This window comes from Chlorocebus sabaeus, chromosome 2, assembly GCF_047675955.1.
Source record: "Chlorocebus sabaeus isolate Y175 chromosome 2, mChlSab1.0.hap1, whole genome shotgun sequence".
NCBI lineage: Eukaryota > Metazoa > Chordata > Mammalia > Primates > Cercopithecidae > Chlorocebus > Chlorocebus sabaeus.
Genome location: NC_132905.1, coordinates 12,447,402 through 12,468,507, shown reverse-complemented (window position 1 = coordinate 12,468,507; position 21,106 = coordinate 12,447,402). Strand labels below are relative to the sequence as shown.

The 21,106-nt window shown below is 46.1% G+C and overlaps 1 protein-coding gene across 1 annotated transcript in view; it reads right to left on the bottom strand.

The window, feature by feature from the left end:
• Positions 1–21,106, bottom strand: part of ATP9A (ATPase phospholipid transporting 9A (putative)) — a 169,251-nt gene that overhangs the window by 62,671 nt on the left and 85,474 nt on the right. The window contains exons 10-13 of the mRNA XM_073005782.1: positions 18,521–18,597; positions 16,586–16,746; positions 13,528–13,670; positions 12,391–12,503 (exon numbers count right to left, since the gene is read on the bottom strand). Of these exons, the coding sequence (XP_072861883.1) occupies positions 12,391–12,503; positions 13,528–13,670; positions 16,586–16,746; positions 18,521–18,597 (494 nt within the window). The remainder of the gene's footprint in view (positions 1–12,390; positions 12,504–13,527; positions 13,671–16,585; positions 16,747–18,520; positions 18,598–21,106) is intronic.

The following is a 21,106-nucleotide window of genomic DNA, read 5'->3' as shown; positions in this document are numbered from 1 at the left end:
GCATCTCCAGCTGTTCCTCATGTCATCTTCCTCCTGTTCCCTCCACTCCAGCCATGCTGGCCTTTCTGTTCTTTGGGCACTGCCAAGCTTCTTCCTGCCTGAAGGCCTCTGCACTGGCCATGCCCTCTGCCTGGAACCCCATCCCCCAGCTCACTGCAGGGCTGGCTTGCTCAGTCTCATCATTCAGGCCTCAATTCAACTTTACCTCCTCAAAGAGGCTCTCCCTGGGGCCCCCAGTTCATGGCATTCCGCTTGCCTTCCCATTGCAAGTCACATTTCAGCAACACCGTGTGTTACTCTCTTCATTGTCTGAATTGGCCTATTTACCTATTTACCTGACGGTTCCCTCTCACTAGACCACAGAAACAGAAGGCTCACCTGAGTGAGTTACTCATCACTGTATTCTAGTACCCAGGGCACTATCTGGTATGCAACAGATATTTGCTGAACAATTAAACAAATTAATAACTTAATATTCCCAAGGTGGTGGTGGAGAGTCCTCAATTGACATGAATTTTGTTTTCATTTTCAAAAAGAAATAACTATGAAATCAACATCAGTTTCAGATTTTAAATCACAGATTTAGACAAATGGTCACCTACAACAGTCTTATTGAATCCACAGCTAACTGAATCATGGAGGCTAGAAATGTGTATGGAGTTACCAGATTCTACATTCTATTAAAAACATATTCATCCAACGGGAGAGAAGTGATCTGAGCCTTTAAAATGAGTCACACTTTACACCCATGACACCCGATTGCCCAAAATAGAGAACAGATGGGTTACAAGAAACAAGAAAATGACTTTCATTTAATTTTTTAATACTATTTTTAGTAGTAGCATTAGACTCCTCAGGTAATTAGACAATTACTAAATTATTCTGGTCACTGTGGGGACACAGTGCTCTGGCTTCCTGCTCTGTTAACCTCTGGTGTCAGGAGCACACGAGTTTCACTTCCAGGCCAAAGGGCACTGCATGGTAACAATAATTAGAGTAATGAATCAGAACTCCGGTTTAAATGAATCATTATTTGCCGAGTGCTTTTAATTATAAAGAATTTAACTCTAAAATTATAAAGAAAAGATTTACAGAAAGGTTCTCTATTGGAGAGACTAAATCGAGAACTTTTTTTTCAATTCTATAATTTACGTTCTAGCCACGAACATGTGTCTTCATTTCTGTCCGCATTCCTCAGCACCTGGACCAAATCGTTATTTAACATTAGGTGCAATAACAAGACCTTTGACAAAGTAATTACTGTGGTTGGCAAGTTTCAGTAACCACGGGTTTAAATGAAAAGCTGTACTGAGGGCATCCTCCATGAACTTCTGGATTTTGTAAAGTAATCTGATTTCATGTCTACAAAAGTCAAAACGCTTCCACTAATATTTCAAACATGGGATAACACAGAGCCACGGGATTTTGTATTCCAGGTGAAACAACTCCCAAGCAAGGCAAAAAGAGACCCACAGACGGCCAGAGGTTCACAAAGGCCCCACTTGTGGCTCAGGGGACCATCTGACAATGAATGAACTGGAAGACAACTATGATAACCTGACCAACATCACAGGCCACAGGTTCAATGCCTCCACCCACGTATCTTTATTTCTCTCTTAAATTAATACTTTCCCACCTTTCCTACTAAAATGTTCCAGGAAGGAGAGGAAATAGTCATTGGTGCTGAAACTGCTTCTTTTCATTGTCAAACAAAGTCTTATTTGCACACCAAATGGTCATGCACATACATCCTTAAGGCACTGAAACTGACCAGGGGCTGTGTTTGGATGATGCCTGTCTTAGGTCCGGTCTTCAAACATCCTCACATTCCCCATATGGAAGAGTTTCACGTTGTACAGTGTTTATCTCTAACCTCCTCCCCATAGGCCCTTTAACCTACACACATTTCTTCTTACTTAAAAAATACCAGGGGAAAACAAAAACAGATGTGGCATCCACAGAGGCAGGTTATGACTCTTTTTGCCCTGGGGTAAAACCACTGGTCCCCTTATGGAGGGAGGGAGGGCAGAACAGCTCCACACAAGGTCAGAAGTGACTTCAGAACAAGCACAGGTCACTACTGGGAGAGGAATTAAGATCTCCAAATACAAAGGGCCCTCACTTGGGCCGCTGGGTGGGTGTCTCACATCCTATAAAGCTCCCGGGTCATTTATAGCATCCCAGCCAATAAATGAGACACCAAGGCAGGGAAAATAGGCTTCCCTTTCCCATGAGTAATCCACAGCTAAGGCCATTTCCCGACAAGAACTCCAGCCTGTATTACAGAAAAGATTAATACAAAAATTAAACGTTGAGTCACCAAGAACGCCAATTTTCTTTCCAAATGCAGTTAAAACCTCACCACATATGGGCATTCATACTATTAATGGATATTAGGAATGGGCTGCAGTTGACTGAAATACACTTTTTTTTTTTTTTTTTTTTTTGAGACAGGGTCTCACTCTGTTGCCCAGGCTGGAGTGAAATGGCATGATCACAGCTCACTGCAGCCTCAACCCTCTGGGCTCAAGTAATCCTCCCACCTCAGCCTCCTGAATACCAGGACCACAGGCACGCACCACCATGTCCGGCCTTTTTTTTTTTTTTTTTTTTTTTTGGTGGAGAGGTAGAGATAAGGTCTCCCTCTATTGCCCAGGCTGTTTTCTAACTCCCAGGCTCAAGCCAACCTCCTGTCTCGGCCTCCCAAAGTGCTGGGATTACAGGTGTGAGCCACTGTGCCCAGCCAGAAATACACTATTAAAGATGAGGAATTTCTGTCATAACCCTAACCTGCCACCTCAAAAAAGCTCAGAGCTGATGACTCATTCACCTCAAAGAGCCACCATCACAAAGACAGGCTCAGAGCTACTACCTCCAAATGAATCAGCTGAGCTACAGGCTGATTAAGTGACTGAGTAAATCCAATGTTTACTGTTTTAGAGCAGACATCATCATGCAAGACAAAGTCAATAAATTTCAATGTACCCATATACCACCATCATTCTCAACTTGGATGATTTTGCCCCTCATTTGGTCATGTCTGGACACACGGTTGGTTGTCACAACTGTGAGGGGACAGCGGTGCTATAGGAATCTGTAGTGTGCTGCCAAACCTCCTGCAAGGCACAGGACAGCCTTCCATGACAAAGAATAATCCAGCCCCAATACATCAATAATGAGAAGCCTGATAGCCACTGAAACTGTAAATCCAGGGCTAGGACCAGGGCGAGTTAGTGCAGCTGAACTGCGCTAGCACCAGGTTGGATCTTGCCTTCATTTAAAATTTCAGTATTTCGTTCTTCATGAATTTTTTGCACTTGAGTTTTTAAAATACTGCACTGCGCCAGGTGCGGTGGCTCACGCCTGTAATCCCAGCACTTTGGGGAAAGACGAGTGGATCACCTGAGATCAGGAGTTCGAGACCAGCTGGCCAACAGAGTGAAACCCTGTCTCTACTAAAAACATAAAAATCAGCCAGGCATGGTGGCAGGCGCCTGTAATCCCAGCTACTCTGGAGGCTGAGGCAGGAGAATTACTTGAACCTGGGAGGCGGAGGTTGCAGTGAGCTGAGATTGCGCCACTGTACTCTAGCCTGGTTAACAGAGCAAGACTCTGTCTCCAAAAAAAAAAAAAAAAAAAATTCACCAAAATGTGATTTGCTTTATTTTTTTTTTTGGCACCCGGTTGAATTTGCTATGTGCGTTCCTTACTTGTCTTACTCTCTAGTCTGGACTGTGTTATGAAACCATTAAAAACCTTGACAAGAGTGAAAAGAAGGAAATTAAATAGTGTTATTCTGGCAGTGGTTCTTAACCAGGAATAACCAATAAAGATTTTTCAAAATATACACGCCAGGCGCAGTGGCTCACACCTGTAATCCCAGCACCTTGGGAGGCTGAGGCGGGCGGATCACCTGAGGTCAGGAGTTCGAGATCAGCCTGGCCAACATGGTGAGACCCTGTCTCTACAAAAAATACAAAAATTAGCTGGCATGGTGGCAGGCATCTGTAATCCCAGCTACTCAGGAAGCTGAGGCAGGAGAATTGCTTGAACCCCACGAGGCAAAGGTTGCGGTGAGCCAAGATCACACCACTGCACTCCAGCCTGGGCAACAAGATCGAAAACTCCGTCTCAAAAAAAAAAAGATTATTAAAAATATGCATACTTAAGATCCAGACCCAAAGAATGCAGGAGAGTTCAGGCATATATTTATATTTATATTTTTTAAACTTTACAGGCAATTCTGGTGGTCAACTCTAGTTAAAAAAGAAAAGAATATGATGGGTTCTCATTGAAAAGAAAACAAACACACAGGGAGAACCAAAGAACATATCTATCCAGACACACAAAGGCAGAACATTTGGCGTTTTGTTCACCCAGGTGTTAATACTGGTTACTGCTGAATAATGTGAATACAGGTGAACTCAATGTTTTGTCTTTGTGCTTGGCTGTATGATTTATTTTTTCTGCAAAAAAACTTTCATACTTTTTTTATGAAAAGTTTTTTGAATGAGTAAAAAATGAAATAGGCTCCATGTCCCAGAGAAAACCACACTGACAAAAAAAAAAAAAAAAATTATTCCTCAAGAGAACATAAACTCGGTGGCTCACGCCTGTAATCCCAACACTTTGGGAGGCCATGGCAGGCGGATCACGAGGTCAGGAGATCGAGACCATCCTGGCTAACATGGTGAAACCTCGTCTCTACTAAAAACACAAAAAATTAGCTGGGCGTGGTGGTGGACACCGGTAGTCCCAGCTACTCGGGAGGCAGAGGCAGAAGAATGGCATGAACCCGGGAGGTGGAGCTTGCAGTGGGTGGAGATCACGCCACTGCATTCCAGCCTGGGAAACGAACCGAGACTCGGTCTCAAAAAAAAAAAAAAAAAGAGAGAACATAAACTGAACTTTGTATCTGTTTTCTGTGGATGCAGCAAGAAAGAACGCTCTCTGGCAGTCAGTACTGATGAACTGAGTGCCTCCTGTGCATATATGTTGTGTGTAGAAAAATAAATCACAAACTCACATGCTCATAAATAAAACAACTCAGTAAATGAAAAATGACAGTTCACAGACCAAAGTATGTGGAATAATCCCAATTACGGTTTGTTTGAGACAGTCTTGCTCTGTCACCCAGGCTGAGTGCAGTGGCACGATCTCAGCTCACTACAACCTCTACCTCTTGGGTTCAAGCAAGTCTCCTGCCTCAGCCTCCGGAGAAGCTGGGATTACAGGCACTCACCATCACGCCTGGCTAAATTTTGTTTGGTTGTTTGTTTATTTGAGACAGAGTCTCACTCTGTCGCCCAGGCTGGAGTGCAGTGGCGCAAGCTCTGCTCACTGCAACCTCCACCTCCCGGTTCAAGCGATTCTCCTGCCTCAGCCTACCACGTAGCTGCGACTACAGACGCGTACCATCAGGCCCGGCGAAGTTTTTGTATTTTTTTTAGTACAGACAGGGTTTCACCATGTTAGCCAGGATGGGCTCGATCTCCTGACCTTGTGATCCACCCGCCTCGGCCTCCCAAAGTGCTGGGATCGCAGGCGTGAGCCACCACGCCTGGCCTAATTTTTCTGTTTTTAGTAGAGACAGGGTTTCGCCGTGTTAGCCAGGCTGGTCTCGAACTCCTGACCTCAAGTGATTCGCCCACCTTGGCCTCCCAAAGTGCTGTGATTACAGGTATGGGCCACTGAGCCTGGCGCCAATTATGGTTTAAAATATGAATTTATGTGTACAAAGCAGGCTACAGAAACAGGCAGACGTGCTGGCCACGTGTCTCTGGAGCAGGGCACCACAAGGCTCCCATTTCCTGTAGTCCTTCATGTTTTCCTCAGACACATCTATTAACAAGAATTCAAGATATTTCCACTTGCTGGGAAGAGTAAAATAAACTACCACAAACTCTAGGTAATACAGACTAGTTGTCTTGAAATATTTTGATCATATAACATATTGGGAAAATTTTTTCTTTTTTCTTTTTTTTTTTTTTGAGATGGAGTTTCACTCTTGTTGCCCAGGCTGGAGTACAATGGCACGATCTTGGCTCACTGCAACCTCCGCCTCCCGGGTTCAAGCAATTCTCCTGCCTCAGCCTCCCGAGTAGCTGGGATTACAGGCATGCACCACCACGCCCGGCTAATTTTGTATTTTTAGTACAGACAGGGTTTCTCCATGTTGGCTCAGGCTGGTCTTGAACTCCCGATCTCAGGTGATCTGCCCACCTCGGCCTCCCAAAGTGCTGGGATTACAGGCGTGAGCCACCGCGCCTGGCGGGAAAAGTTTTTCAAGTACCTCCCATCTATATACATTGATCTTTGTATAAATATTGTCTTGTACTACCGAACATTACAAAACAAGAAAAGAAATTCTAAAATCCTATGATAAAAAGGAAAAACAGGGCTGGCTGCAGTGGCTCATGCCTATAATCCCAGCACTTTGGGAGGCTGAGGTGGGCTAATTGCTTCGAGACCAGCCTGTGCAAATGGTAACACCCCTTCTCTACAAAAAATACAAAAATAAGCCAGGTATGGTGATGCATGTCTGTGGTCCCAGCTACTTGGGAGACTGAGGTGAGAGGATCACCTGAGCCTGGGAGGTCAAGGCTACAGTGAGCTGTGATGGCACCACTGCACTGTAGCCCAGGTAAGAGAGTAAGACTCTGTCTCAAAAAAACAAAAATAAAAATAAATAAGAAAGCAAAATGAAAAACAGCATTTCCCACACGATTAGCTAGTATCTCAAAATAACATATACTCGGGGTAAGGAGCACTGAGAATTATAGATTTAAACTTAAATTTCTTCTTTTTTTCTTTTGAGAGGAGTCTCACTCTGTCACCCAGGTTGGAGTGCAGTGGCGCAATCTCGGCTCACTGCAACCTCCGCTTCCCAGGTTCAAGCTATTCTCCTGCCTCAGCCTCCTGTGTAGCTGGGATTACAGGCGCCCGCCACCACGCCTGGCTAATGTTTTTCGTATTTTTAGTAGAGACGGGGTTTCACCATGTTGGTCAGGCTGGTCTCGAACTCCTGACCTCGTGATCTGCCCGCCTCAGCCTCCCAAAAGTGCCAGGATTACAGGCGTGAGCCACCACGCCCAGTCTAAACTTAAATTTCAAATCGCCATACCGTTATTCAGCTACAAAAAGGAATAAAGTACATACACCTGCTACAACCAGGAAGAACCTTGCAAATACTCTGCTAAATGGAAGACGGGCCAGACACAAAAGGTCACATATTGTTTGATTCTATTTACAGGCAATGTTCAGAATAGGCAAATCCAGAGACAGAAAGTAGACTGACTGCTGCCACGAGCTTGAGGGGGTTGAGCAGGGGGGTTGGGAGCTCAAGGGATGTGAGCTTTCTTTTTAGGGGTGACAAAAATGTTCTAAAATTAGACAGTACCAATGTTTGTACAGTGTTGTGAACATATTAAGAACTACAGAATCGCCGGGCACGGTGGCTCACGCCTGTCATCCCAGCACTTTGGGAGGCTGAGGCAGGCGGATCATGAGGTCAGGAGATTGAGACCATCCTGGCGAACACGGTGAAACCCCATCTCTACTAAAAATACAAAAACTTAGCCGGGCGTGGTGGCGGGTGCCTGTAGTCCCAGCTGCTCGGGAGGCTGAGGCAGGAGAATGGCGTGAACCCGGGAGGCGGAGCTTGCAGTGAGCCGAGATCGCGCCACTGCACTCCAGCCTGGGAGACAGAGCGAGATTCCATCTCAAAATAAATAAATAAATAAAAAATAAAAATAAAAACTACAGAATCATATGCTTAAAAGAGCAAATTTTATGGTTTTTAAATTGTATCTCAATTTTCCATTAAAAGTACTAGTAAATGGTCAGGCATGGTGGTTCAAGCCTGTAATCCCAACACTTTGGAAGGCAGAGGCAGGCAGATCATCTGAGATCAGGAGTTCGAGGCCAGCCTGGCCAACATAGTGAAACCCCGTGTCTACCAAAAATACAAAAAAAAAAATTAGCCGGGTGTGTTGGCACATGCCTGTAATCCCAGCTACTTGGGAGGCTGAGGCAGGAGAGTCTCTTGAACCCGGGAGGCAGAGTTTACAGTGAGCCAAGACAGCACCACTACACTCCTGCCTGGGGCGACAGAGTGAGACTCCGTCTCAAAAAAAAGTACCAGTAAATGAATAATCCAGGGGAAAAATCATCACAAGTCCTTAGCTGGTTATGATTTTCTCTCCTAATGTGTTGGCCATTTTCTTACTGTTTACTTGGCCTTGTATTAATAATCTGAAGCTTTCCTGCAGGAATCTTTTAAAACCACCTGCTCTCTTTATGAGGCCAGTTTAGTTCAATCACATCCTTAGAACAAGTCACCTGGACACTCATAAACTGCGGCCTACATTTCAACACTGGAAAAATAAACAACTGTAGAATTCCAGCCCCTTCCGCAGGACACCTCAAGGACCGGACCTGACAAGTACCTGTCTGATATATGGAGTGAGGGCCCCTGGGTCAACCTCAATACTATTAGTAAGATTTTAATTTTGCATTAATTTTAGAGATGAAATTGAAATGTAAAGAGGTGCTTCCTGTACCCGGTGGGTCATCTTGCAAGCGCTGCCTTGGAGTCCACAGGTTTAGATACCCATGCTCTGAACAGAGGTGAACCTCAGTTTCAAAGCAGCTGTTCTCCAACGCTACCGTACTCTAGAAACACCTGGTTCACCTGTTAAAAACTGCAGATCTGGGCACAACTCCTTGTGCTCCTGACTCTGGCGCAAAGGATCTGGCCCAGGGGTTCCAAAGGCCATACTTTAAGAAACACTGGGTCGGGCATGGTGACTCATGTCTGTAATCCCAGCACTTTGGGAAACCAAGGCAGATGGATCACCGAGGTCAGGAGTTTGAGACCAGCCAGGCCAGCACGGTGAAACCCCGTCTCTACTAAAAATACAAAAATTAGCCGGGTATGGTGGCAGGTGCCTGTAATCCCAGCTACTAGGAAGGCTGAGGCAGAGAACTGCTTGAAGTCGGGAGGTGGAGGCTGCAGTGAGCCGAGATCGCACCACTGCACCTCAGCCTGGGCGACAGAGTGAGACTGTACTTCAAAAAAGAAAACCAAGAAGAAAGAAAAAGAAGAAAGAACCACTGGTATAAGAACCCCTTACGAAGCTCTAAAGGTGGGAGGAGTGACGGCAATGGGTGCGGGGTGGTGGGTATATCCTAAGGTGAGATAGTTGGGATGGTTCCACAGCTGTAAATTTACTAAAAGTCACCACACTGTGTATTCAACATGGCTGAACTTTCAGGTATGTAAATTATCCCTCAATAAAACTGGTTTTAAAAAAGCATGCAAAAGCTTCCATATGTCCCATCACACCCGTGTTCCTCTGCTTATGACAGGATTTTCAGACACCATCAGAGAAGGATGCACACAGCCTCACTTGGGTAGCTCTGTACTGGAATTCTGAGCTCACCCCAGCCTCGCAAAGACCTAACCCCACAACACACAGCTATCTGAGACTCAAGGCCGGGATGGGCAAACTGATTTACGAGCTTCCCCTAAGGAAAGAGTATGAGGCGGGGTTCACGGTAAGAAGTGTGGTTTTCTGAGTTTCAACACTTTACAGAGTGTTATCTGTGCCAAGCCAAAAATGAACCATAAAAGCTAAAATACACAAATATCCTGAGATGGGACGGCTTCCATAAACACCAGGAGCTCTTAAAAATACCAGCAACATGGCATGGGTGTAACTCCCACCGGATGTACACACCGCCACCTATGAAGCTGTCTAATATAACCATCAAGAGTCAGCACAGCTGAGAGGGGGCTGGGAGCAATACAGACATCTAGCTGGGTGCTGACATGCATGTGAGTTAGGTAGTGACAATCCAATCAATGAGCCCCCCAAGAAGGAGCCTGGTGGGCATGTGGGGTTGGTGGTTCCGAGGGAAGGGTCTAACTTAAGACACAGAAATGAGGCAGCTCACCCTACCTGGAAGGCTGAACTGCAGGAAAAGGGAGGGGATGAAGACTAAGGCTGGATCCCACTGGAAGTCTAAGGCCCCGCCACAGAGCTGATGGTACCAAGAGGCTCCCACGCTCCTGAGAGGAGAGCAAGAAGGAAAGCCGGGCGGCTACTGTGCAGGGGGTCATGGCAGACAGGCGAGGGAGGGGGGTCACCTTGCTGAGTGAGTGAGAAGGGATGAAGACAAAACGCCAAAGGTGGCTGGGCGCAGTGGCTCATGCCTGTAATCCCAACACTTTGGGAACCTTTGGGAGGTGAGAGGATCACCTGAGCCCAGGAGTTCAAGTCCAGCCTGGGCAATACAGTGAGAAACCTCGTCTCTATAAAAAAGAAACCAAATTAGCCAGGAGTGGTGGTGCATACCCAGTGCACACTTGTAGTCCCAGCTACCTGGGAGGCTGAAGTGGGAGGATCGCTTGAGCCCAGAAGTTTGAGGCTGCAGTGAGCTGTGACTGCACCGCTGCACTCCAGCCTAGGTGACAGGGTGAGACCCTGTTACAAAAGAAGGAAGGGAGGGGAAGGGGAGGGGAGAGAAGGTGATGTGGGAGGGGAGGGAGGGGAAGGGAAGAAAGGGAGAAAGAAAAAAAACGAAAGGCCGAATGGGTGATCTAGTGATCGGGTGGGAGCAGGCACTGGAGAAGGGGCAGTGGCTGTCAGCTGGGGTGACGGGGGTACTGGGAAGGAGGGCATGGCATGCACTGAGACAAGGAGCCCTGGGAGAGAACAGGTTTAGGGGAGGAGGGAAGAAAGTCAGGAGGGGTCCCAGGTATAGCATCCTTATAAGCCATGTGCAGCAATGCCAAACATTCAGCTATGTTATAATCCAAAGCTCCAGGTCAGGCCTAGAGATGGAGATGGAGACAGAGCCATCAGCATCCATGGAGCAATGGAAGCAGGGTGAGGGGCCATCCGGGGAGCAACATAGCAGGGTCCAGCACTGAGCCCCAGAGACACCAACCCCGAATCACCACGAAGAGGAAGACGGTCAGAGACACAGAAAGGAAACGGGGGCTGTGCGGCTCATCCTCCCTGTCCAGGGAAGCTCCTCGTCACTTCTTAACAGTGCTAAAGTACATCTTTGAAAAAGGTCCATGGATTCATTTGGAGACCAGCCATGACGCCTCCCCATGGAGCCTGGAACAGCAATAAGGTCTTTGTTGCTGGTTGTAGATGATGACACGAACTGTGTCAAGTCAGCTCTTCTAACTTAACATCTACTCCCACTGTCACATTGTCCCCTGCTCTGCCGTTTTCAGGAGACAGCCTGGAAATCCAGCCCACTGACAAATGTCCCAGAAAATTAAATGTCAATTATGACCGTATCAAGAAGTATTCAGGGATTCTGCCTTTAACCTGTATACAGAGATAATTCGTTCATATTTCTTACTGGTCTGCTGACTATGGAAAAGGTCTCTATTTCGATGAATTTAAGCAAAATATGACCTCCTTATTCCCTTGTTATCTCCAAACAAGTGCTGCAACACGGAGCTGGTCTAATGTGGTCTGGCTCTGGCTCAGCACTGGATGTGCCTCAGAATTAGCAAGGAGTGTGTCTGTCTTGCTTTTAAAACCCAAAGCCACGCCCTGCCCTAAGTCTTAAAAAATAAGAATCTCCAGTGTATCAAGCCCAAATAAATGTCTCTTGTTTTTGTTCTGTTTTGTTTTGAAACACCACCAGCAATTCTGACACACCGCCAAGATGGGGACCCACCGGTCTAACATTTTAGGAATAGGAGGATATGTGCCAGTAGTACTTTCTCTGAAAAACGACTGGTTCTGGAAAACTTGGTAGGAAAAATAAAGGCAGGAACAGATAAGCTGCAAGTCATCTCTGATAAACTAATTTCTTCCTCATGATTGTTGAGTTGAAGGTAGATGAGAAACCAAAGGTAATCAATAACGTCATGATTATTTCACAAGCAGACCATTTGTTACTGGTGTTCTGGCTCATAGCCAGGGAAAGGGAAAACATCAACATGGTCGTAAACTTGAAGTATAATCAACCAGCAGGTTCCTTCTGGTTCTATCTATTGGGCATACAATTTTCTCACAGGTTTTTCCTAATGTCCATTAGCACTTCAGTGGAGCAGATTAGCCCGGAAGATGAGGAAGGACCCCGAATGCAATTTTATTCAAAGTGTAAAGGAAGTGTGGGTGTCATGGGTATAGAAGGGAGGTATTGGGGAGTGACTGCTGTTGGGTAGAGGGTTTCTTTTTGGGGTGAACGTAAAATCGATTGCAGTGACAGTTGCTCAACTCTGAATATGCTTTAAAGAAAAACAATGAATTGTACTCTTGAAACAGGTGAATTGTACAGTATTGTGAATTATATCTCAATAGAGCTGTTAAAAAAATGTCAAGGAATTGCTTTGGGTGTTGAAACGGAAGGCTTTACCTGGGTATAAATGCTGAAGATGTGGCTTTGCACTTCGTCCATTGAGTCGAGGCCGTAGGCTACTGTTCCGAGATGGAGCCGTTTGAAAACCATCTCGTTCTGGGTAAGAGTGCCTAAAACACGAGACAAATGAGTGGCCGGCCTGTCTCTCAGGATGTTTGTTATTATTAATAGTAATGACAGCTGCCGTCTTTGGAGAGTCTGCTATATGTCACACACTGCAGTCAGTACTGTCCCTGCTGGGGGAGACACCTGTAGCATTTTGCCTGCCTAGAATCCCAATCCCCTTTTGAAAACAGCTTCCTAGGTTTCCCAGGGGAAATTAAACACTTCATGCCCATTCCCTAAGGTGGTCCAAGAGGACTGTCAATCAGGGGCCTGGCCCATTCCGTTGGCCAAGAGGGTGACAAATGACACACTAGAGCAATCAGATTCTATCTTGAAGGATTCTGACCCTTGAGTAGAAAGATACATCCCTAATAGCAGAGCCCTACAGAGACCACCTGGAGGGTCCTAATGCTGACTTGTCCAGAACTTTCCTGGTTGCTCTCCTTCCAGAAACCTCACTTTTCTCCGATTTGGTGAGCTGCCCAGGATCTTTGCATTAGCTTCCCTTCTACCCCATGGACATTAAGTGGTAGAGATGAGGCTTAAACCAGATCTTCCCACTCCCAATCCTTGTTCTTTACCACTATGATAGCCTAATGCCTTGACAGGCATTAGGCTGTGTAGCAGTATCAGGGTGTGGTCAGAGATCAGGCCTGACTGCTTGAGTTAAAGCTTACTTCGGCTACTATGCACCAGTGACAAGTCACTCACCCTCTCTGGGCCACATTTCCTTATCTGCAGAAGGGGGACAGAAACACTACCTAACTCACAAGTTCAGATGAGGACTGAAGGAGTAACCACACGGAAACTCCCCAGAACTGTCCTCTGCACATAATTCGCCCTCAGTAAGGGTTTGCTGCTGTTATCATCATCTTTATCACCAAAGAATCTTCATCAAAAGATGAGGAGAATAAAATAGCAGCAACACGCATCTCTCATAAGTCCAGAGAGAGCCCAAGAGTCTCAGCCAAAGCCCTCAGGCACCTTCTCTCACCGGGAATCCTGTGCAGGTTCCAGAAAGCGGCTCACCTGTCTTGTCGGTGAGTAAGTACGAAATCCTGCCCAGCTGCTCGGGAATCGTGCTGGAGCGAACCACAGTCCCGGGGATTTTCGAGTCCCTTCGAATCACCCAGCTGTATACGATCTTGCCCATGTCCAGGTTCACGCGCAAACTAGTCACAAAACCAGGACAAACAGGTTAACAGGACAGATGTAAGGCTCCTTGTATCTTTATAAAAACATGGACTCTAAACACATTAGTGCCATCGCATCCGGACTCACTCCCTGTAGACGCACACTGCCGGAGGTGAACGCAGACTCCGCGAGAGCCAGAACCACCATCAAGTCACACACAGAACAAATCCATTACTGTTCCGAAGCTCATGTTATGGACTGAAGTCACTTAAAATACAGAAAGGGTAGTGGTTTCCATCTCACCTTTTAGAAAAATTACTGATCCCTTAAGCTAATGTATTTTTGATGCTATATTCATTTTTTTAATTGTGGTAAAATATACATAACAGAAAATTTACCATTCTACAGTACTGAGATGAATTCACATTGTTATCAGCCATCAGCATCATCCACCTCCACAACTCCAATCTTCCCAAACTGAAATTCCACACCCAGTCAACAATAACGTCCCATTCCCCACCAACCCTAGCCCCAGCAGCCCCTGGCAACCAGCACTCTACTTACGTTTCTATGAATTTGACTACTTTTTTTTTTTTTTTTTTTTTTTGAGATGAAGTCTCACTCTGTTGTTCAGGCTGGAGTGCCGTGGTGCTATTTCAGCTCACCACAAACTTTGCCTCCCAGGTTCAAGCGATTCTCGTGCCTCAGCCTTCAGAGTAGATGGGATTACAGGCATGTGCCACCATGCCTGGCTAATTTTTTGTATTTTTAGTAGAGATGTGGTTACACCATGTTGCCCAGGCTGTTCTCAAACTCCTGGGCTCAAGCGATCCACCTGTCTTGGCCTCCCAAGGTGCTGGGATTACAGACGTGAGCCACCACACCTGGCCGGAACTTAACTAACTTAGATACTGCATGTTAAGTTGAATCATACACTTTTTCTGGCTTTTTGGGGGGTTTATTTGTCTGGCTTACTTTGCTTAGCATAACATTCTCAAGGTTCACCCACACTGCAAGGTGCATTAGAATTTCCTTCCTTTTGAAGGCTGAAGACTATTCCATTGTATGTATTATATTCATTTTGAAATTTAATTTTATTGCACCAAGTAAACAGAAGTCTTCAAATTAATTGATCATCCTATAAACTAATCAAATTGCTTGCCATTTTACTGGCTAGCCCCGGGCCATATGAAGAGTCGATTCACCAATTTTTACTCATGTTACAGACAGAACTTTGAAGGCTACTGTGTCACTTAGATCACACCATGAATACTTGTTTGGCTCGCAGTCATGTCACTAACGTGGATGTATTTATCCTCTGAATCCACCATCCAGAGCACACTGACTTGGGCACAATCCCCTTCTCTTTGTCACACTGTTTTACACAAAACCACAATCTCTGTCCCCAGAAAAAGACAAATTCTCACCAAGATGATCTAAATATGCAAAACAGCAAGACAAAATATAAGATAATATATCAAGTATAAAAGAGAGTATAAGCACTGAAAGTTTCAGGGAAAAAGATATGTAGTTTAATATTTACTGATTATTATGGGGGAAAAGTACAAATAGAACAATATGGGGAAAAGCAGATTGCTAACCCACATCACAGAGAAGCTCTAAAAAATGATGCGCCACCCATACAAGTGATGAGAAATGTTATTCAAAACACACTCTGCTCCAATTTTTTTGTAAAAGCAGATTGTGGTAGACCAAAATCCCCTTTTTCTAAAATCAAAAGCACTCTAGAAAAAAGTATATCCCAAAGTATTAACAATGATTATCACTTGGTAGTGAGAGCAGAGGTGATTTATGTTTTATTCTTTTGCTAATACAGGTCTTCATTTTTTTCTACTATGAAAATCTATTATTTATATCACTTTAAAAAACCAGGTCAGGCACAGTAGTTCATGCTTGTAACCCCAGCACTTTGGGAAGCTGAGGCGGGTGGATCACTTGAGGTCAGGAGTTCTAGACCAGCCTGGCCCAATGGTGAAACACCATCTCTAGTAAAAATATAAAAAATAGCCAGGCATGGTGGCAGGAGCCTGTAATTCCAGCTACTCGGGAGGCTGAGAGAGGAGAATCGCTTGAACCCAGGAGGTGGAGGCTGCAGTGAGCTGAGATTGCACCACTGTACTCTGGCCTGGGCGACAGAGCAAGACTTCATCTCAAAAATAAAATAAATAAATAACCATTTATTCAACCTCCAAATCAGGTAGGCAAATGACTGGCATGTGCCACCAAGCTTTCATTGCACATCTACAGCAGACACTGCTGTCAATCACAACACCATTTCCGTTTGAGACCATATGCAGGCTCAGAATCCTTCTCAACACAGCAGTCCCAACAGCCACTATCAACCTTGCAGAGCTGGCTGATGACAGGAGTTCTAAATGGCATCCCTAGTACAGACTGCTCAAGGCAAGGAAAGATCTCTGATTCAAGAAAGGACGGCTTGTGGAGGAATGTGATCTTCCGGTGCTAAGCCTCAGTGTGGTCCACACTCCTGACTCTGATTGCTTTCGCTTCTCACTCTACAAAGAGATCTGCTCCTTTTAAAAGCCGACGGGCGCGGTGGCTCACACCTATAATCCCAGCACTTTGGGAGACTGAGTCAGGCAGATCACCTGACGTCAGGAGTTCAAGACCAGCTGGTCAACATGGTGAAAACCCATCTCTACTAAAAATACAAAAATTAGCCAGGTGTGGTGGTGCATGCCTGTAATCCCAGCTACTTGGGATGCTGAGACAGGAGAATCACTTGAACCCGGGAGGTGGAGGTTGCGGTGAGCCGAGATCGTGCCACTGCCCTCCAGCATGGGCGATAAGAGCAAAACTTCATCTCAAATAATAATAATAATAATCATAAAAGCCACAGAATTATCACCTTTGAAAGAGTAAAGAGAAGACGACGTCACGGCAGCCAAACTCAAGCTTGTCGCCTGCTTACCTAATGGGGATGATGTTGGAAAACAAGAGGAGGAAGCGGATGATCTGCAGGTACCAACGACCTGCAAAGTGCTGAAGGGCAACCATGACCAGCGAGACCACCACCAGGGCACCAAAGAGGATCTTGGTGAGGCAGTTCACTTCCAAGTCGAACAGGCCGATCTGTGGGACGAAGCACAAACCGGGGCTTGAGATTAGCTGGAGCAACTCACAGCCTGCCAGAGAGCCAGTCCTTCCCCAACAAACACCTCTACCCCAGGTAGGACAGTGGGACCCATCGATCCTCATATCTTTGGTCTACGAACACTATGCTTCCATGGGCTGGAGTTCATAACAGGCATCCAAGGGAACTCAAAGAACTCTGAAAATTCAAACAAATGTTTACGACTAACGAAGATTTACACTTGGAAATATCTCAGCGAGTTACTGCTGCGCTGGTTGGTTGTGCACTGCACAGCTTCTACCACCCCGCATGGTGCCTTGGTCTTGTAAAAAGACTCAGATCCTAAACTCAGAGCACCCTACCCAACACCAACTCGGTAGTGCCTCAAAGTCTGGGGCACACGCCAGCGGTGGAAACCTAATTTTTAGGTGGTGCATTAATGGACGTTATTATTTTATTATTTATTTATTAATTTATTTATTTAGAGATGGAGTCTCGCTTTGTCACCCAGGCTGAAGTGCAAGGGCGCAATCTCGGCTCACACCTCCTGGGTTCAGGCGATTCTCCTGCCTCAGCCTCCCGATTAGCTGGGATTATGGCGCCTGCCACCCCACCTGGCTAATTTTTGTGTTTTCAGTAGAGACAGGGTTTCACCATGTTGGCCAGGCTGGTCTCAACTCCTGGCCTCAGGTGATCCACCTGCCTCGGCCTCTCAAAGTGCTGGGATTACAGGTGTGAGCCACCATGCCTGGCCCTGGACATTATTATTTTAATAATAACACACTTATTTTCATGTATAGTCTTTTAAAAAGTAGCAAATCATATCCACAACTTCACAGAAATATGCCCCAGGATAAGGCTAAAACATTAAACAAACGATTTTATCGTTGTAATGATGGCTGTAATGTCTAATGGTGGAGTGACCATGACGGAAATTTAGGAGACACAGCATTCCTTCCTGCTATTGACAAAAGACATTATTCCGTAATGTGCTGACTCTTAAAAATTGGAGCAGGGGTAAGCTGGGACGGCGGGTCACGGTTTGAATCACATAGGCCTGCCCGGTCCTCACTGTGTAGCCTGGACAGGGCATGGTGCTTCCTGAAGCCGTTTCTCACAGATAAAGGAAGCACGGCACGCACAGGGCTGTTATGAGGATGAAATGAGATGCACGTGAAGGCTGAAACACAAGACGTGCAAACAGCACGTGCTCTGTAGTTTAACCTAAAAGCACAAAAAATGCTGGGTGCCATGGCTCACGCCTGTAATCCCAGCACTTTGGGAGGCCGAGGCGGGAGGATCACTTGAGGTCCGGTGCTTGAGACCAGCCTGCCCAACATGATGAAATCCCATCTCTACTATAAATACAAAAATTAGTCAGGCATGGTTGTACATGCCTGTAGTCCCAGCTACTCAGGAGGCGGAGGTGGCAGGATCGCTTGAGCCCGGGAGGCAGAGGTTACAGTGAGCCAAAATCAAGCCACTGCATTCCTGCGCGGGCAACAAAGTGAGACCCTGTCTCAAAAAAAAAAAAAAAAAAGGCACAAAAAATGTCATATATCCACAAATATGTGACTACATGTTTATGTATCGTATTATATATGTGTATGTATATGTATTTATGTGTATACATACACACACACGCATATGCATAAAAAGATAATGTCTGTATAAATATCACTCTCAGGTGTTCCTGTTTTAATATCTCGTCACTCACCCACCAGAACCAACCAGCCCACGGCTGGTCAATGCATCCCATGACCTCGTACACACCTTACTTCGGGGATTTGAGGTATTCATGACACTCCGGAGTTCTCTGCCAGTGTAAAGAACAACACCCACAACAGTACCTAAAATGGAAAAAAAAAAAGAAAAGTAATATTAATAGAGACAGGCAGGCTTGCAGATAGAAAAGTCTGATACTTTTGAGAGATTGGTTTCTTTTTTTTCTTTTTCTTTTTCTTTTTTTTTTTTTTGAGACAAAGTCTTGCTCTGTTGCCCAGGCTGGAGTCTGGAGTGCAGTGGCACAACATGGGCTCACTGAAAGCCTCCCGGGTTCAAGCGATTCTCCTGCCTTAGTCTCCTGAATAACTGGGATTACAGGCAAGCACTACCACGTCTGGCTAATTTTTGGTTTTATTTTATTTTATTTTTTTGAGATGGAGTTTTACTCTTGTTGCCCAGGCTACAGTGCAATGGTGAGATCTCGGCTTACTGCAACCTCTACCTCCTGGGTTCAAGCAATTCTCCTGCCTCAGCCTCCCGAGTAGCTGGGATTACAGGCACCTGCCACTACATCCAGTTAATTTTTGTATTTTTAGTAGAGACAGGGTTTCACCATGTTGGCCAGGCTGGTCTTGAACTCCTGACTTCAACTGATCCATCTGCCTCAGCCTCCCAAAGTGCTGGCATTACAGGCGTGAGCCACCATGCCCAGTCTCTTTTTTTTGAGAGAGGGTCTTACTCTGTTGCCCAGGCTAGAGTGCAGTGGCACAATCATATTAATGGTTCACTGCAGCTTCAACATCCTGGGCTCAAGCGATCCTCCCACCTCAGCCTCCCAAGTAGCTGGAATCACAAGCACATGCCACCATGCCCGGCTAATTTTTGTGTTTTTTGTAGAAATGAGGACTCACTATGTTACCCAGGCTGGTCTTGAACTCCTGGGTTCAAGTGATCCTCCCACCTTGGCCTCCCAAAGTGCTTGGATTACAGGCATGAGCCACGTCGCCTGACCTAGAGACCATGTTCAAAACCCAACAGCCACACTATGAGAACATCACAGGTTTTACATTAGAGCCAAACCAAGGGCCAAACCAATGATCTGTGGCTACACTAACCAACAGAACAGCCACTAACCACTGAAAACCCTTTAAGTTTAAATTCAGTTAAATTAAATACAGCGCCCACCCTCCCTAGCCCCATTTCACGGCCACACGAGCTAGGAGCTACCTCATGGAACAGTGAAGACCCAGAGCCTTCTCCTTGCCGCAAAACTTGTACTGGTGAATGCTGGTCTACAGGACCCAGTGGCTTCTAACGGAAGGAGACTGGGGGAAAGGGGTGGCTTGCCCTTTGTGCCCCCGGTCATAGAGGCTTCCAGAGGTGCCTAGAACATTCCTACCTTCATCAGCTATTATGGAAACTTGGAAAGAGATGCTTCTTTTTAGAGCACATTCTTCCTGCTCAGCCTGATCCCTTTCAGCCTAACTTACCCATTTGGGAGACGCCTGTCCCAAGGACAACTCTTTCCTAAGAACTCCCGCCCCTTCTAGCCCCCAGGCACAACAAGAAAAGGCATCAATCCTTCGAAAGTCAACAATTTACTGAAGAAATAAACATGGCCAGTGAACAAGAGGAAAATGCTCAACCTAGGAAATAATCAAAAAATTCAAAATAAACCATTTTTATCCCAATTAGACTGGCAAAAATTCAAAAAACTGAGAACGAGCAGGGTTAGCCAACAGCGGGGAAAGTAAATCCTATCATACACACTGCTGGCCGACGTGCACACTGGTGTCATCTATTTTGGAGAGAAATTTGGCAGTATCTGTCAAAATTTTACTTCTCTCCCCTTCTCAGCGTGTGCCAAGAAAATCAACACAGCGGGAAAGATAGAGAATAAAGAAGGAAACCAAGAAATACTGCATCACAGGGAGTGAGTGGTGCTAGGCTGAAGGTCAAGTCAAGCGGAGAAACAGGCAGGACCGGGTGGCGGGGCAGGGGACAGGAGGCAGAGGGGGCGGGCAGTTTGTACTGTCTCCATTCACGTCATCTGAGCCGAAACTTGGAACACGAAGGAGCCAGCCCTGCCAAGCTCTCAGGGAAGATCCCAGGAACACAAGCAATTTGGTCTCTGCTGGAAAGAGAAAACACCTCCTTCTCTGTGCTCTCTCCCCCTCACCCTCAGGAATGCCACTGTCAGGAGACACAAAAATCCAAAAAGGCTGAAGCACATCTGCGGTAAAGAGCCCACCCCCAAATGCAGCGCTGGGGCCACATCTTGGACAAAGAGCCCTAGGAGGAGGCGCTGAAGTCCTTCCAGGGTCTAACACACTCAGCCAGGCAAACAATGTTCTCCAGGACAATGCAGTTCCCTTCCAGGGAGGCTCCCAGCAGATGGCAGGCCAGGGAGAGCTTGTGGTGGCTTCTCGGCAGATGGCAGGCTCCTGTGAACACAGGCAGCCCCTCCCTTCAGGCCCCTGTCACCACAACAGATGGCTGGACGGTGGGAGTCGAGCCCGGGCTGAGCTTGGGATGACCACACAACCGCTGCATCCACTCCTAAGCAGATGCAGCTCAGCCTCAATCCCCAGAGGTCAGGGTTAGAGAGGGCCCCGGTAACAAGGGGGACCCCAA